The sequence below is a fragment of the Myotis davidii genome, unplaced genomic scaffold, assembly GCF_000327345.1.
Source record: "Myotis davidii unplaced genomic scaffold, ASM32734v1 scaffold18, whole genome shotgun sequence".
NCBI lineage: Eukaryota > Metazoa > Chordata > Mammalia > Chiroptera > Vespertilionidae > Myotis > Myotis davidii.
In genome coordinates, this window is record NW_006292696.1 from 1,809,570 (window position 1) to 1,827,778 (window position 18,209).

General features: G+C 56.2%; 1 protein-coding gene and 1 long non-coding RNA gene across 2 annotated transcripts in view; one reads left to right on the plus strand and one right to left on the minus strand.

The window, feature by feature from the left end:
- The first annotated feature begins 10,735 nt into the window (after nucleotides 1-10,735).
- On the plus strand, nucleotides 10,736-14,714 carry SYNPO (synaptopodin). The gene has a single exon (XM_015565617.1). It carries the CDS (start codon nucleotides 10,818-10,820, stop codon nucleotides 12,852-12,854), a length of 2,037 nt encoding a protein of 678 aa, XP_015421103.1. The 5' UTR covers nucleotides 10,736-10,817; the 3' UTR covers nucleotides 12,855-14,714.
- A 2,118-nt stretch (nucleotides 14,715-16,832) lies between these two features.
- Nucleotides 16,833-18,209, minus strand: part of LOC107183490 — a 24,302-nt gene continuing 22,925 nt past the window's right edge. Inside the window, exons 5-6 of the long non-coding RNA XR_001514284.1 lie at nucleotides 17,067-17,162; nucleotides 16,833-16,958 (exon numbers count right to left, since the gene is read on the minus strand). This is a non-coding gene — a long non-coding RNA (uncharacterized LOC107183490). The remainder of the gene's footprint in view (nucleotides 16,959-17,066; nucleotides 17,163-18,209) is intronic.

An 18,209-nucleotide genomic window follows, 5' to 3' on the forward strand; every position in this document is an offset into this window, starting at 1 on the left:
TGTGTGTGTGTGTGTGTGTGTGTGTGTGTGTGTGTACAAATGGCAGCAATGCAGGGGATCCCTGAGATCCCAAAGGGCAGAGGCAGAAGGGCCATTAGAGAACCTGTTTTCCTCACCCGTGTCCCCCCTCCACATTCCGTGTACCATCCTCAAACCTGCCAGGTGTGAGCCTGCCCCAGGACCTTAGCACCTTCCCTAGACATGCATATGCTTCGTTCACTCGCACTTTCTTCACTTCTTTCCTCAGATGTGACTTCTCCGTGATGCGCTGTGTGCCACTCCCCCATTTATCTCCGTCCCTGCTTCATTTTTCTCTACAGCATCTACCACCTGACTTACGTGTCTAGTTACTCATATGTTTATCTTGCTCCCCTCGTAGAATGCAAGCAGGGATTGTCTGTCTCTCCTCACGGCTGTGAACAGTGCCCAGCTGGCATGCAATAAATAGTGGTGGAGTGAGTGAGTCCGTGCACCACCGAACTTACTAATTGTCTTTAATTTGTCTAACTTGTTTTTAAATATATTTTATTGATTTTTTACAGAGAGGAAGGGAGAGGGATAGAGAGAAACATTGATCAGCTGCCTCCTGCACCCCTCCTACTGGGGATGTGCCCGCAACCAAGGTACATGCCCTTGACTGGAATCGAACCTGGGACCCTTCAGTCCCCAGGCCGATGCTCTATCCAGTGAGCCAAACTGGCTAGGGCTAATTTGTCTAACTTTTGTTACCGAAATATCCACGTTTACCTCTCCCTAAGCAGTAATCTACCTTTCACAGGATCACTGTGTTCATTATGCTCCTTTCCTAATACACATGTGAAATTTACGGAACTAGTAAGGTTTTCATGATCGAGGTACCACCTCAATCCCTTTGCTTCCACTGGAGGTGCGGGGGCACCCCACTCTAGGAATCATTGGTCCAGGCCAGTCCCTTCTTAGAACACTCGAACAAACAAAGCCCAAAGGCTCAGGAATCAGTCCACGGTCACACCCAGGCTGTGACAAGACACACACTGGAACCAAATCTCCTGACCTCCAGTCTGCTTTCCTTTTGCAGTTGAGGGACGAGGGGAGGGGACGGTGGGGCTGGATGAGTCAGCCTCTCCTCTGGCACAGACTTCTCCTGCTGGAGGGGAGCCAGACATGCCTGGTAATTAGTAAATGGCATGGGGGGCATGGCAGGGTCAGCAGCCTCTGGCACGCCCAGGGCCTCAGCGCCCTCCTGGCTGCAGGGCTGCGTACCCAGTGATGGGAGCAACCTTGGCCGCACCTTCCCTCCCAGGAGTCTTGACCTGGGACTGCTCCAAGGAGGCCTGGGCCCTCACATCTAGTTGAGAGGCAGACCTGGCGTTCAAACCCTGTCCTCTCTGCTACACGTATTGGGTAGACGGTGATGCTGGGGTCCCCTTGCAGAGAGGATTCTGGGGGTGAAGGGATGAGGGTGAGGGTAGTTGTGCTGTGCCTGACTGGGCTGAGCAGGAAAGAGAGACCAGACCCAGAGAGGGCTGGAGGGAGACAGACAGAGCCGTACCCTGGTACAGAGGTATACGGGGGTGGGTTTGTGCAAAAGGCTGAAGTTACATCCCTCTCCAGTGTGCACAGTGCTATTCACTATAGAAATTATTTCTTCATTTAATTTGCTCAGCAGTGGCTCTGCCGAGCAGAGACCGGCGTCCCTGTGTTACTGATGAGGAGGCTGGGACTCAGAGGCGAAGTGATTTACTAAAGGTTGCCCAGCATGCCTTGGGAACAGGCTGCACCTCGGGTTGGATTTGGTAAACGAGGACTGTCTCGGGGGGCCGGGGGGGGGACAGGCCAGCTGCATGAACATGGAAGGGAGGAATGGGGTGCAAATTGCAAACCACGCACTGGGCAGAGAGCCTCGGTGAATCCCAAACCTGCCTGAGCCCTAGTTTTCTCACCTGTGCAGCGAGTATAACAGTCCCCCCAGTTCACAAATTGTGAGGCAAACAACATACTACAATAATGGCAGTGCTGAAACGAAATGCCTGAACATAGCAGCATCCTGCGTAGCAGAAGTGAAGTTTGCCTGGCGCCTGACAAGTGTGCCTACCAAGGCCACTGCCACGGCGGAGGGCGGATTCCCAGGCCTTCTTTGGCAGGTGCCAGTGAGCTGAGACCCCAAGAGAGTGAGCACAGCCTGGAGGAGCCTCCAGGGGCTGGGGTGGGGTAGGACACCTCCTGTGCAGAAGCAGCAGAGACACAACCGAGGACGGGTTCCCTCCACTGTTTACCCTGCGCCTGGCTCTGCGCGCTGGGCACTGCGACTCCAGCCAGCCAGTGAGCCTGGGGCTGAGACGTCATTGCCATTCCTCCTGCGTTTTTTCTCCCGGGTTATTTATTTTTCTGCAAGGAAGGAATGTGGGGAATTTACCACAGGGCGCTGGCCTCTGCTTTTGGCTGCTGGGCAGCTCTTCCATAAGAGGGAAGCAGCCGAGACAGATGGCTAAGGCCGGGGAGGTGGATGCGGAGGCGGCGGAGGGTCCCAGCTGAATCAGTGGCTCCGGGCAGTGGGGAGGTTATGCAACCCACCCAGAGTCTTGAGGCAGCCAGCACAGTGCTTCTGGCCTCTGGGCACGATGAGCCCTAATGCCAGAGCTCCCATGGAACTCTGCGTGGACCAACCCATTCACCCTCAGCCTCCGGGAAAGCCCACGGTGTATTCCTCTGCAAGCTGCCTTTCTGTGCACCTGGTCTTGATTGGGGAGGGGGGGTGGGGAGTGGAGTGGGGTGGAGATTGCCTTCAGCTTTCCAGCCTCTGCTAAGCTGCCTTATTACTTGGAATGCTTCTACATCTCCATCTTTCAAAACTTAGGGCATATGCCACCTCCTCCAGGAAGACTTCCCAGGTTGCTTCATCCTAACTCATCTCACTCTGAGACTCTACATTCTCCCAGCACTTGGTGGAATATTCTGCCTCTTAGGTCTCACACTGTGGTTTAAGGTCTCATCTCCCTCTTCACCCACAGACTTATTACTCTCCCAGCCCCTCTGCTTTCCCCATGAGCCACCCTCTAGCTCTCTGATGTGGACTCTAGACAATCTGGGATCCAGATGAATCTAGAATTCATCTCCCTGGATGAGTGGATTTGGGCTGTGGGAGTGCTCGTCCTCCAGTCATTTATCTAGTCAACACTTGGCTATTAAACCCTTGCTGGGGGGCGGCCTCTGCTGAGTGTGGGGCATTTAGAGAAGATGGAGCCCAGCTGCCGCCCAGGCTGCCCCAGGGCCCGGAAGAGGAGCTGTAGAGAGCCCAGAGTGTGCCAGGCCCTGGGCTGGGGGCCGTGGACCCAGAAATGGCCTAGGCCCAGCTCTGCCCCTGGCAGAGGCAGAATTTAAGGGAAACCATCACTTCCCCCACCGCCACCCCTCGCCAGCTCACCACCTCTTTTGTCTCCTGGATTAAGTGTTTCCTCTGTGAGGGAGGCCCCGGGCAGGCTCAGCAGGGCTGGACTGGGAGGCGGGGGCGTGGGTTGGGCTCTGGTTGAACCAGCCCTTTCCAGTTTGCTGTGCACCTGGGGCTGAGCCTGCCTCTCTCTGCGGCACCATTTCCAAGTCCCTGAAAATCTAATTGTAGATTAATGTTTAGGCCAGTAGGGCAGGCAGGAGGGCGATGGTGGCTCCTGGCCCCTGGCAGAGGTGGACCCCACAGCAGGGTCCTGGTCAGCCAGCGGGGAACAGTGCGTGTGGCCCGTGGGGATAGCTGCCAGCCAAGGCCGCAGCCAACTTGGGAGCCCTTAAGTTCTCCCTCAAACCACCCATCCTGCTCTGCTTGATCCCAACTCACTGTCAGCAGAGATATTGGGAGCTGGGCTACAACCTCCTTCCCCTCAGCCTTGGTTTTGAGCTTTCTCAGCCTGTTGTTTCTGCCATTGAGTCTTCCTGCTCTGAGGCCCATAGGCCAGGTTGAGCAGAAGAGCACTGATCTAGGAATCTGAATGGATTGACAAGGGCTTCCTGGAGGAAGTGGCATTGAGCTGGACCTGGGGCAGTGGGTGAAGAAAGTGAGTGTGCTTTGTGGGCAGAGCTCTTCAGGAGGAGGTGTCCAGGCTCGGGATCAGTCAGATCCCCGCTCCAGCTCCCCTCTGCCTGCCCCTCGCTGGCTGCAGGCCCTGGGTGAGCTCGCTAATTCTCCGGACCCCGTCTTCCCTCTGTCCAATGGAGTGAGGGAGCTTCCCTTATGACCTGCTGTGAGGATTCGATGAGAACACACATGCTAACCCCTTAGCTTGGCAGCAGCTGGTGCTCCTCACGGGTTGGCTGTCGTCATCCTCATCACTGTCATCCTTACTCTGTGAGCACCACGGAAGGTGGGGGGCGAGGGAGGAACAGCTGTGACGCAGTGGGGGCCCCTGCCCCCAGCTCCTGCAGTCTGTGGGGCAAAACTAGATTCAGGCCCAGATCGCTGCAAAGCCAGACATTGGAAGGAAGCAGCCTGGCCCGCAGGATGGGCCCTGGACTTGACCCTGGGCCAGCCTGGGTTTGAATCCCAACTCTGCCTCTGACTAGCTGTGCCAGCTGGAGCAAGCCACTCACCCCTGAGCCGTTTCTCCCCCCGCACAGGGATGGGTGCGGGGACCCCATGGGCAGCTGGAAATGAAGCGAGGGCCTGGCATGCGGTGAGCACACCCTGAGGAGAAACTTTCAGTAAAATGAGTAATGTGCAAAGCGATGAGGTCATCGAGTGCTGCAGATAAAGCACTGGGGGGTCAGGGGAGGGCTTCGGGAGGGCTGGTGGCATTGGAGATCGGTGGGAAGGCTGGGGATGTAGCGAGGATGTGAGCCAGAGGAGGGGTCCCCGGGGAGGTGTCTGTGCAAACCCCACAGCAGAGGCAGGAACTCCCAGGGCAGGTGTGGGAGCCACCAGCCGTTGGACCGCTCTGGCCATTGCGAGTGCGCCGAGAGCAAGGTACACGCTCTCAGGCAGCCCTGACGTCAGGGGCTCTGAATGCCACCGTGAGGGCTTGCTACTCGATCCCCCACCACCTGGGGAGGCAGGAGAAAGACAGGAGGGGAGCCAGGCGGGAGGACGATGAATCTGGCCGCGTGGAGTTTAGTGGGTAGATTAACGGGGGAAGAGATTGGGGGTGGAGAGGCCATTTAAAAGGCGGTTGCAAAATCAGTTTTCCTGATAAAGAGCTGGGCTGAGTCATCTGTGGAGGAGAGAAGTCACATCCAGCTCCTCCGCGTTGCTGGCTGCTGGCGAGGTGGGATTTTCTCTCTGTCGGCGAGGCGATTGGCTGCCTTTCCCAGAGGCTTTGAGAACCAAGGCCGGCTCAGCACAGAAGGGGAACTGGGCAGCAGGGAAGACCGGGCCACAGTGAGTAAGATGAGCACTTAGAGGTGCCTTTGTCGTTTGGGGTGTGCAGCTTAGGGCATGCGGCATTCCTCTCTGGTCTCAGTTCCCCTCTGGGCCTCCAGGGAGAGGTGGATGGTGACTTCTTTCAGTGGCAAGACTGGAGCTAGGTCTGAGGCTCCCCACTCTTGTTCCTAGGCATCTCTTCTGTCCTGGCAGTCCTTCCCACCGTAGTATGAATTATTCTCCTCCTGCGAGGTCTGGCTGTCTGCCGGGACTGTCAGGTTGCACTCACCAGGACTTTGGCATGGACGGAGAACTCTCCAGAGAATGACGGCTGTGTCATTTCCTCTTTCCAGCGGGGAGGATGTGGGGCAGGGGCTGGCAAGGTAGCCAGACCATTACTCAGCCCAGTTCATCTTCCTGCCCCCAGCTAAGCCAGAGGTTGTGCAGCGGCCAGCCATTGGCTCCTTCCTGACTCCACCAGGGGGGCAGTTTACCCAGCCTGTTTACCTGTTCTGTTGCCAAGCCTCCCCGGCAGCCAGAGTGGGCTGCCTTTAGCCAGTCTCTGTTCCCACCTCTTGCCCCCTGTCCCACTCCGCCCCAGCGGGGTGGATACTCCCATTGACGGCAGCCATATGAAGAACATTTCCTTGAATTCTCTCGCTGTCCTGACCTTCTGCTCTGGCCTCCCTTCCCCTGCCCCACCTCCCTCCTTGGTCCAGACAGGCCTGCCGGTGGGCAGAGCAGGCTGCTGCCTGCAGAGCTGCTGGGGGGAGGCAGGGCATCGCCCTGCCTGTACACAGCTAGAACTCAGGACCCTGACCCCAGCACGTTCTTCCCAAACGAGCTCTCATGTCCCAGCAATCATTTCTGCCTTAGTGAGGACTCTTCTCCCAAGAGGAGGAAGGGGAGAAACCCTGAGTTGTTCCTGGCAGCTGGCCATGCCGGGGAGAGGGCACTGCGGGGCACTGATCGTGAGATGTGGAAGCCTCTACCCGCTCCCCGCCCTCCACCCCCGCCCAGAGTCAGGGTCTGGAAAGCAGCGTGGTTAAGAAATGAGACTCAGCAGCCAGACTGTGAGTTCTGAGTCCCAGCTCTACTACTTACAAGTTGTATGACCCTGGGCAGGTCTCTCTGACCTCTGATTTCATCTGCAAACCGGGAAGAATAAGTCTTCTCTCTGGGGATTGTTGGAAAGATTGAAAAGATAATGAGTATAAAGGGCCTGGCACAGCACCTGGGCTGTAGTGAGGGCTCAGTAATTACAGCCCCATTGCATCCTCATCTAATGTGTGCTCAGGGCTTCCTGTCCGCCTCCCCAGCTTGGGAGGACCCTGGTGGACCCTGGCCCTCTGCCCCCTGCCTCCCTCCGGCAGCCCTTCCTTGCACCTGCCCTCACCCCGTCCTCTCCTCAGGCCTGTCTTCAGAGCTCCTGATCCATTGTCCAGGGTGGGTCTTTCAGGGGCCAGCACCCAACCTGGCCATGCAGGGACCAGAAGGGGAGCAGGGAGGCGCTGTTGTGACTTGCACAGGTGCAGGCTGTACCAGGCATACTGGGGGCCCAGTGAGGTAACCGTTCCTGCCTTTCTGACACCAGGGAGCCCAGTCTCAGACCCAGTGGCTGGGCACTGCCAGGGGTGGGTTCCCCTGGTCTGAGGAATTCTGGATGGAACTGCCTCCCTGGTGCCCCGCCGGGGGACTCTGGTGCTGGGAGCTGGCCTGGCCCCTTCTTTCAGCGTTGTTTATGCAGGGTGGCAGGGTGGATTGCTAGCTGGGTCTGGTTCAAGCCTTCTGCTAAATTCCTTTTCCATGGAGTCACTGTGGGCTGGGGTGGAGGGCACGGGAGCTTCACCAGAGGCTGGGCTTTCTCGGCCCCGGACTTGTCTGCCATGTTCCTCTTGTCCCCAAACAGCAGCGGGGAGGCTCTTCGTCTCGCTGGGGTCAGCCCACCAGGCCCTGGCCCACCGCCTGCTCTGCAGCCCTTCCCTCTCAGCCGCCCAGGCCAGCTTATCCCACTGAGGGCCTTCCTGCCCCACCACTGGAGAACTCTCTAAATCCATGGCCTTTACAACAGCCTGGGGACAGGACTGAAGCAGAGAAAGGGAGGGGGGGGTGCAGGGTCGTTTGGAGCCCTGGTTATTCACATTGAAATGCTTTCTAGGGGCCTCGCACTGAGGGAACCTGCCAGCCAGGAAGGTTGGTGCTCTCGGGAGTCACGCGGAGCCAGGGGTGAGCCAGCTGCACTCCTTTCCAGCTCCGTGACCTCGGGCAGCTCACTTTACCTCTCTGAGCCTTGGTTTTCTCATCACTGAAAAGTGGGTAACAATCGTTTGTGCTCCATAGGGTTGCCGAGGGAATGGAACAAGTCAGTACGTGGAGAGCACGTGTGTGGTCCACAGTGAGAGCCCAGTGTCAGCTACGATTGTTGCAACTGTGTCCTGAGAAGTGTGAGGGGACTGGGCACGTGTGTCCTGACCATGTCGCGTGGGATGTGCTGTCTGTGAATCCCTGCAGGGCTGTCAGGTTGGGAGGAGGAGGCGTTTTCTCTGGGGGCATTCGGGGGCAGAAGTTAATGTGAGGAGCAGCTTTCCAGCTGAGGAGTGTCCGTTAGTAGAAGGCACCTGTGCAGGTAGTGAGCTCCATGTCGATCGGGTGTGTAAAGAGAGGTGTGTACCGTCAGGGGCATGGTTCTAGGGATGCAGGCATTGGACCCGGTGACAGTCATCTCGGAGACTCTGAGGTTCTGTAATTTGGGGCAGTAATCCGGGTCCCCTGCCCCGAGAATGCTGGAATCCCCTGCTGTGTGGCCTTAGGTCGCCTCCTCTCTCAGGACCCTGATCTGTGGAGTGATTTTCCTTTGCTAGAAGAACCTCTGACCCCTCCCAGGAGAAGAGTGGGTCCCCAATTCCACTCCATCCAGGGTAGCATGAGCCCTCATCCCAGGCATTCATGACCGCATTGCAGCCTCCCGACCCTAACGTCAGTGCTTTCATCCCCTTCTCAGTTAAGGAATGGCTCCGAGAGGTGCAGTAACTTGCCAGCAAGTGGCAGAGCCTGGATTTGGGCATGAGGCCTGTTTCTAAGCAGAGCAGAGGAGATGGGCACTGCATGAGCTGAGCAACCTCTCAGGGCCTCCTCACTCCCCCCCCCCAGGTGGGCACAGGTGTGTGTGTGTGGAGGGGGGCGGGGGTAGCCAGATCCTGATGGGAAGAGGAAAGGAGGTTGGGGCTAGACAGCCTGTGGGTGCTGGGCCTGGTCCCAGTGAAACCGCTCTACAGCCACGCTGCTCTGTGTGGCCTCCCTGCTGGGAGCTCTCCCTGTACCCCTCTCTGGACCTGTTTCCTCGTCTATAACATGGGGGTGGTGGTGAAACTGCGCCTCTGTAAGGGCCCTTCTAGCTCTGAGAGTCCCTGAATTCTGAGCTCCGCTGGCAGGATACCTAGAAACACTGTCCCTGGCCACTCACTCAGCATGTCATGGCCAGCACTAATGAGGGCAAGGGAGAGGAAGGTGAGGTCAGATTCCTCAAGAACTAATTAGCTTCCCACAGCGGGGGTGGGGTGGGTTGGGGTAGGAATTTTCTCAGCCACTGAGTGAGCTGCTAATCCTGCTCACAGCCTGTCCCGTCCACCTGTCCATCGGTCCATTTGTTCGTGCACCCATTTGTTTAGTCATTGCTCAACAGCATAAAGTGAGCACCGACTGTGTGCCAGGTGGGCACTGGGGATGTGCAGAGAAACGGTTGCTGCCATGAACTTAGATTAATAGGAGTCTGACTGCAGCCTGATCCCTGACCTCAAGCCTGGACTTCAGCTCCAGACTGGACCCCGAGCCCTGCTGACCGTGTTCCCCCTACATCCCAAAGGGACCTTTTGAAACAAGCATGGGCTGTGGACCCAAAGGGACCTGGTTCTGCCTCCAGCTCCGCCACCCTTTGCTGTGACTTTGGGTGAGTTATTTACACGTCTCCAGACCTCACTTTCCGCCTCTGTAGAACAGGGGCCAGGAATGGTTGTCGCCTGGTGTTCTTGTGAGGATAACATGAAGCAATGCAATGTTCTAGCTGAAATTAGCCCCATTTATTACTTTTATATTAAAATATGAGAATTTTTAAATATTTAAATAAAAATGGGAAGAAACTGTGCAAGGACATAGAAGAAACTAATGACAGTTGTTACCTGATTGTGATGAGGGCGCTCAGGGTGGAGGGACACTTTTCACTGTATACTTTCTTTTTGTCTTTGAACACTGTGTACTTTATGTTTTTAATTTTTTAGATCATGTGAATGTATTGCCTGTTCTAACAAGAGAAGTGTTAGTGTTTGTGCTAATGACTATACTATGGGCTTGAAAGTGCGAAGGGCCCTAGGAAAAGCACATGGCGAGTGTCCTGGGCTCATTTGTGCATTCAGTCCTGCTTGCTGAGCGCCCAGGCTCTGTGCTAGGGGCCAGGCTTAGAGGGCTGAACAAGCCAAGCAAGGTCACTGTCCCCTTAGAGTTTGGGGGGGGGGCAGATAATAAACAAGGAAACAGATAAAGAAGATAGTTGTGAATTGTGGTGAATGCCATGAAGAAAATCAACAAAGAGATGGGATAGAAAAGGAGAGGGCTGATTACAGAGAAAGGCCCTCCAGAGAGGTGACACTCAAGTCCTGAATAGCAAGAAGGAGCTGACCTGGAATGCCGCCTGGGAGATCATTCCAAGCAGAGGGAACAGCAAGTGCAAAGGCCCTGGGGCAGGAACAAACGGCATTTTCAAGAAAAAGAAAACCAGCAAGGCAGAGCCTAGTGAGAGAGGAGAAGGGAAACGAGTCAGGATATAGCGGGGCCAGGACTGCTAGCATGAGGTGTTCTTCCTGAGTTCGGTTGACTGCTGTATCAGCAACCTGTGGGCTCCAATGAGGGGCTGGCTAACGCTGAAATGGTCATCTGGGCAGGTTTACACAGCTGGTGCATTGGAGTTGAGCCAAAAATGGCTGGGTCAGGATTCTTTATGAGCAGACAGCATTCCAGAAAACAGGGAGTCGAGATCAAGATGCTGGAGGAAAAGGTCACCTGTAGGAGGGTCACGGGTGATTGTCTGTTGGTCTGTCTGTCTGTCTGTCGGTGTGCCCCTGTGGCTCTGCATCCCCATCTGCTAACCCGGCCTCTGTCCCTCCCTGCAGCGTTGGGCCGGAGCACGAGCCTCACCGAGAAGGATCTGAAAGAGGCCAAGGCGCGGAGCCAGCAGATTGCAGCCCAGCTGACCACCCCTCCCAGCTCCAACTCCCGAGGCGTCCAGCTCTTCAACAGGCGCCGGCAGAGGGTGAACGAGTTCACCTTGGAGAGCCACGGCCGGAGCGGACAGACGCCCAGCCAGGAGTCCCCAAGAGGGCCTCCCGGCAGCCCCGCAGGCCATGACCCAGGGCTCAGCCTGAGTCCTGCCTCACTTCACGAGCCAGGCCCTCCGAGGAGCCCCGACGGCCAGAGCTCTGACCTAGGGGTCCCTGGGCACAGCATGGAGGGGTGCTCAGAGGAGGCCAGCTTGCTGCGGCACCTGGAGAAGGTGGCCAGTGAGGAGGAAGAGGTGCCCCTGGTGGTTTATTTAAAGGAGAACGCAGCCTTGCTGACGGCCAATGGGCTCCACCTGTCCCAGAATCGAGAGACCCAGAAGAGTCCACCCACCCCGCCTCCAGCTGAGATCCACAGCCCAGCTCCAGATGTCAACCAAAACCTTGCCTCCCCCAGTGCCGCACTCATCACACCAGCTGCTAACGGCAGCCACCACCTGCCAGCCACAGATGTCAATCAGAACCCGGTGGCGGCGGTCACCCCTCAGAGCCTGCCGTGTTCTAGCCTCCAGAACTCCTCGGAGGCTCAGCTCCCACCGCCAGGCACAGTGCCAGATGCTACACCCAGCACCCAGTGTGCTGGCGGGCAACCCCAGGAGCAGGTGAGACCCAGCACACTCCTAACTGACAAGGCGTCAGCTCCATCGACCAGCGGCAGCACCTTCCCCAGAGAAGCGGCTCCCAGCTCCGGGTCCCCAGCCCCAGACTTCATGTCCAGCTCCCTGCTCGTTGATGTCCAGCCCAGCGCCCCAGCGGTGTCAGCAGAACAAGAGACATCTGGGCGGGCAGTGGCCACCACGCCCACCACGCCCACCAGGCTGTACAGCGAGGTCCACCTCACGCTGGCCAAGCCCCAATCCGTGGTCAACAGGACGGCCAGGCCCTTTGGGATCCAGGCACCGGGGAGCACTGGCCCGGTGGAGCAGAGCCCCATGGTAGAGAGAAGACATCTCGGGGGGAAGGCCCCGGCTTCCCAGCCCCCCAGCATGGCCGACAGGAGCCCTCGGCCACAGAGACACGTTCTGTCTCACAGCCCCATGGTGGAGAGGAGGCCCACGGCACAGCGCAGCCCCGCCTTGGAGAGACGCCCCTTGGGGAACTTCGCCCCACCCCCCACTTATGCTGAGACCTTGTCCACGGCTCCCCAGGCGTCCCGGGTTAGGTCTCCCCCCTCTTACTCCGCCTTGTACCCCAGCTCTGACTCCAAGCCTTCCCATCTGAAGGGCCAGGCGGTTTCCGCTGGCAAGACGGGAATTTTGGAGGAGTCTATGGCCCGAAGGGGCAGCCGGAAATCCATGTTCACCTTCGTGGAGAAGCCCAAGGTGACGCCAAATCCAGACCTGCTGGATCTGGTACAGACAGCTGATGAGAAGCGGAGGCAGAGGGACCAGGGGGAAGCTGGAGGGGAGGAGGAGCCCTTTGCGCTGGGGGCTGAGGCCTCCAACTTCCAGCAGGAGCCAGCACCCAGGGACAGGGACAGCCCCACCGCAGCCGAGAATGCTGTCCCCGAGTGGGCCTCCTGCCTCAAGTCCCCGCGCATACAGGCCAAACCGAAGCCCAAACCCAACCAGAACCTGTCGGAGGCCTCCGGGAAAGGGGCTGAGCTCTATGCCCGCCGCCAGTCCCGCATGGAGAAGTATGTCATCGAGTCTTCGGGCCACGCCGAGCTGGCCCGCTGCCCTTCACCCACTATGTCCCTGCCTTCGTCCTGGAAGTACTCCTCTGGCAGCCTCCGAGTGGCATCCCGAAGCCCAGCTCGGACCCCACCGGCCTCCCTCTACCATGGCTACCTGCCTGAGAACGGGGTCCTGCGCCCAGAGCCCACCAAGCAGCCGCCCTACCAGCTGCGGCCCTCGCTCTTTGTCCTCTCTCCCATCAAGGAGCCAACCAAGGCCTCACCAAGAGCCGCCTCACCCGCCAAGCCGAGCTCTCTGGACCTGGCGCCCAGCCTGCCCAAGGCGACCCTCCCACGGTCACCCGCCCTGCCTCGGCCCTCCCGCTCCTCGCCAGGCCTCTACACAGCCCCGGGCCAGGACGGCCTCCAGCCCACTGCCGTGAGCCCCACCTACAGCAGCGACATCTCCCCTGTGTCTCCCTCCAGAGCCTGGTCTCCCCGAGCCAAGCAGGCCCCCAGGCCCTCCTTCAACACCCGGAATGCTGGGATCGAGGCTCAGGTGTGGAAGCCTTCCTTCTGCTTCAAGTAACAGACCCACAGGGATCCCACTGCCTGTCAGGGCCCCATCTCTGAGGGCAGGATGGAAAGCAGATGTGGCAGGAAATGGCACAGGGCTGAGAGTCAGGAGTACAGGGACACAGGGCTCAAGGGCTGATGCTGCTGCCAGCTAGCTTTGTGACTGATGCTGGGCATGTCACCTCCCCTCTCTGAGGTGCAGCTGCCAGTTCCCTGCTCTGAGGGTGGTTGGACTCCATGTCAGGGATAGAAAGCTTGTTACTGGGCGGGAGGAGGGTCATGGAGATAGGCGCCAATGAGGCTGGGGCTTCCTCTGGTCTTTGTGAGCTATTAGGATGCCAGCGTCTTGCTGGGGAATGGCCTGGAAGGGGACCTTCACACGGGCTTCTGGAGCAAACATCCTGCCTGAGCCTGTGGAACGGCGGGACCACCCTCATGTGGCCCGACTCCTGGCACCTTTCTGCCTGTTGCTGGAATTCTCACCTCCACGGGTCTGTCTCTTCCGCCTCTGCCTTCTGGACACCGTTTCCTCTCCGCTGCTTCAGAGAGCTTTGCCTCGGCCTCCACATTTCCTCCTGCTGGATGAAGACTTAGCCCACTGCTGTCTGATGCTTTTCTCCTGCCCTCTGTCAGCTGCCTCCATGCCTTCTCCAAACACCTGGCTCCGCTTATGGGACAGCTAAAGCAGCTCATCCCAGACCTCTACCCTGGTTCCACCTGGCTTACCCCCACTGCTCTGGGGTAGGGGAGGTCCCAGGGACCCCTGAGAGACAGCCCTGTAGAAGGCTGTGCAGTGAGGAGAGAGTCCCCTGGCAATGTATCCGATGGCTGCTTTGGCTGCAACCTCAGCCAAATCTGCCTGACTGAAAGCAGCCATCTCCATGCAGTGGAAGGGAGAGAGGCAGGAGAGGAGGGTCTGGTCCATCTCAGCCTCTCATTTGCTGAGTGACTTTCCCTCCCTGGGCCTCAGTTTTCTCATTTAAACAATGAAGGCTCCACCAGTTGTGACAATCTGAGGGTGAGAAGATAGGCTGGTGCTTTGGGAGAAAGGCCTTGTAAGTGATGACAGTCCCCTGGGAGGAGAGGGGAAGGAGATGGGCAGTTGCTGTAGGACAGATGGAGATGAGATGTCTGCAAGGTTGTTCTGGGGAGGGTGTGGCTGGAATGAGCTGCTGGAGGAGCCGGGGGATTGGAAGCCTAGACTGGGATGGCTCAGGTGCAGGATTGCTAGGGCAGAGGGAGCGGAGCAGCTCAGGGAGATGGGAAGGAGACCTTAAGGTTCTGAGGAAAAGGCTGGGGACATAAGAGTTGACTCCATGTGTGTCTTTGGGTCTGTTTCCCCATTCACAGTACAGTGAGGGTGCTCAGTCAGGTAGGATGAGCACTTTACCACCTCTGAAAGCTTTATGTGCTGCAGCCCCCCAACACCAGGCTTTGTGGGGGGTGAAATACAGAGGCAAGAGGCAGAATTCAGATGGAAGATTCCCAAGGCTGGGGCCCGAGCACCACCCACTTACTCCTTTCCAGCCCTATTTCTGGGCTCCCCAGTGGGGAGAGGGGTGGTGGAGGCGGTGCCCATGCTGGGCTGAGCCTGCAGTTTTCCTGAGCTCCGGGCTCATCTCCATGGGAACGGGGTGCCTTCCCAGTGAGTTCATTCTGCCCAGAATGCAGGGGCATGTATGGGGAAGTCCTGAGTGAGCTCAGCAGATCCATGCAGCTCCCTCTCAGGACAGAGCGAAGCCCCTGCCCTAGACCTGCTCCCTTGACTCCTGGAAGAGCCCACCCTCCATCCGGCAACGCCTGCGGCCAGGCTGGCCAAGCTCTTCCCACTCTGTTCTCTCTCCTGTTCTCAATACACTCTGCCTCAAACCTGTCTTGCTTTCTTTCTTCCGTGCTCGCTGGCTGGCGGTCAGGGCCATCTCCCTCCTCCCTGATTCTGGCCTGGGAAGTGGGGCGGGACTGTTCAGTTCGGTGTGAATGTGTGGTGTGTCTCCTGTGCTGCCTGCATCTGCTGTGTCTGGATCAGCCATGGGCACAGATGTGTGCTGGCTTGGAAGCAAGGTGCCCTCTTCCCCAGAAGCCAGAACCCGATGGAAAGCACGTTCCTCTGTTTTCTCCTTCCTCAGAGTTTGGCTAAAAAGGCTGTAGAACCTGGGGAAAACGCACAACCTCTTAGAGTTCTTTAAAAGTGGAATTTAAATGCCAGCGCATACATTTTCCTGTTCCCTCTGGTCCCCTTCTCCTCTCCCTACAACAGCAGTTCTCAACCTGTGGGTCGCGATCCCGTTGGCGGTCGAACGACCCTTTCACAGGGGTTGCCTAAGACCATCCTGCATATCAGATATTTACATTACGATTCACAACAGTAGCAACATTACAGTTATGAAGTAGCAACGAAAATAATTTTACAGTTGGGTGACAACATGAGGAACTGTATTTAAAGGGCCAGAAGGTTGAGAACCACTGCCCTACAATGCAAATCTGGTCATTTCCCATGCTCATCACCACCTGCCTCCAGAAAACACTGAATTTCTGCCCCTGGTGGAGAGGAACACACTGTCATCGAGTCAGACTGGATTCCAGTCCCAGATCTGCACCTGATTTCTGTGACCTTAAACAACCCCTTTCCACTTCTGGGCCTCAGTTTCCCCTTCCATTGCAATGGAAGAACCTCAGAAGGCAGTTTGGGACTAGATCTGGTCTCTAGCAGTTCCTGTCTGACTTTGCTCTCCTCATGCCTTCACCCCACACATGTGCCCTGCTTTGGGGCTGGTGCTGGGTTAAGTGATGCACTTTGTGAATTTTCACTCATGTGTTTTCACAGTAGTTCTGGTACATACAGAAATTCAGGGTGCATTGAGATCTTTGCCAGAGAGTGAACACCTCTGATTTCCTGCAGCCTTTTTGTATTGTGCACCCCCCCTCCAGCCCCCCCATACACACACACAGAGAGTCAGTATCCAGCCATGGCAATTCCAATGAGGTCAGGCTCTGGCCCACCTCCAAATGATGAGGAGCTGTTCACCACTGCCCCCAGCATTCCAATACAAGCTGTTATTCCTTCCACTTGCTGGCCCTGACTTTCCCCTTGTGGCCACCAAAGGCAGAGACAACCCTTAGAGGTTTCAGACAATTACCTCAGCTCCCCCTGCCTCAGACTACTCTTCTGGCTGAAGAGCCCGGTTGCTCTGCCTCAATGCGTGTTGATGGGCTTTGATCATGAACTCTTGGCCCCACTTCCCTCGGCTGGGCTGACAGCAAGCTTCCTGGGATGTTGCACAGACAGAGCAGCTCTCAGAGTCTCTGGCTCACGTATAAACAACTCTGATCCTGGGAGTATAAGGGGTGGATCCCATGCCAAGCTTAACTTTCTTACTTGGTGATTGAGGCCCAGGGTCACTCCAGCATTACCATCCCATGAAGAACTGTTCAGACTGCTGTACAAACTGCCATCAAGAGTCAGATCTGGATTCTTGTCCCATCTCTGCACCTGACTCCTGTGTGACCTTAGACAACCCCTTCCCACCTCTGGGCCTTTTTCTCCTTCCATGCAGAAGGTTCAAATTCTGTGTCTGGACTCATCTAGTAGCTACTACATTGGAGAAAACAGATACTTATGTCCACTGCTTGCTTTTGATTGGGATAAATTAGATTCTGATCAGATGAGAGGCTGAAGGGCTTGGCTGTGGCTGATTACTGATTGAATTAGAGAATGGATGTTATGAGATACTGACTGAGCAGGAGGCACTGAATGGACTGGCTAGTTCTGGACTCTGAGAGATGACTGGTGGTGAATTTGGATTGGATTGAAGGCTGAGTGGACTGGTTTGTTGCTGGGATCTGATTGGATGAACAATTGGTTTAGCAGATCCATGCTGGGGAAGGATCCCCACTCCCTACACTTTCATACCAGTTCAGACTGTTTAAGCATGATGTAGCCTTCAAGCAGCAGTTTCTCTTTCTCTCTCTCCCCTTCTCATACTTTCACACACACACACACACACATTCTCTGGTGAGCAGAACATACTGGATAGTTACTTACATCTTTGAACTTCATCTTCACCACTGGAAAATGGGTGTGATAATGCCAGCTATGTCACCAGTCTGTTGTGAGGATCTAATGAGAGACAAATGAGACTGAGCCTTATAGACTGGAAAGTCCCAAGTAGGCAGGAAATAAATATGATGGGGTCTTTATAAGCTTAAAGATGTCCGTACTACCCACCTCATGCCAAAAGAAGTCCAGTGAGGGGAGTGTGCTGTCTAGAGAGGAATAACACACTTCCTTTTGTGTTTCCATCTGTCAGTGGGAACTTCCTTCCTAGTCAAGACATTCAAGGAAAAATTAGAAGGCGACCATGGCAACAGGGCAGTGGAGTTGGGGCTGAGAGAGTCTTTGCATAAGCCCAACCTTAATGATAAAAATGTTTGTTTTACTTTTAGAATAGATAATACATCCATTTGGTTCAAAAATCTAAACTTACATAAAAAGTAATACAGAAAGCCTTATCCCACCCTGTGTGCCTTGCCCCACTCACCCCATTTCCTAAGGAACCACTTCGGTAGTTTCACGTGAATCCCTCCAGTATTTCTTTATGATGAATGACATCTAGTGAGCACTTTCTCTCTCCCAGGAAATCATCTAATACATGTAACACTCTTTACATTAGTTATCTCATTCAATTCTCACAACAGACCGATGGGGTACGTGTGGCATGAGACCCCCATTTTACAGAGGAGGAAACTGAAGTCCAGAGGTTTCCAGTTGCTTCTGCTGCTGAAGCAACTTGCCCAAGTTCATTCAGGAAGTACAGGGGTCTGTCTCCAAAGTGAGAGTTCATGACCACTAGTCACCTGCCTCCCTGGTAAGTGCAGGGGCAGGCATGTGGGCTTTTTCTTTTCTTTTAAATAAATATATTTGTATTGATTTCAGAGAAAAAAGGAGAGGAAGAGGGAGAGAGAAACATCAAGGATAATGATTGATTGGCTGCCTCCTGCACGCCCCCCACTGGGGATCGAGCCAGCAACCCAGGCATGTGCTCTTGACCTGATTCAAACCTGGGACCCTTCAGTCCCCAGGTTGGCGCTCTACCCACTGCACCAAACCAGCTAGGGCAGCGTCGGCTTTTTCAAGCATCTGGGCTGAGCATGGGGGCATCTACGTTTTATTGCAGGCAACTACCTGCCTTTAGTCGCTGGCTTTCCTGACTGTACAACGGACAAATCAAACTCGGCCCCTTCCAAAACCCCGGCGTGGCGCACCCCAACAATAACGCTTGCCCCCACCCTCTCTGCTCTCTCCACAGGACCGCCGCGAGAGCCGGCCCACCTCCCCGCCCTGGACGCCAGGCCCCTCCCGGCCCCCCAG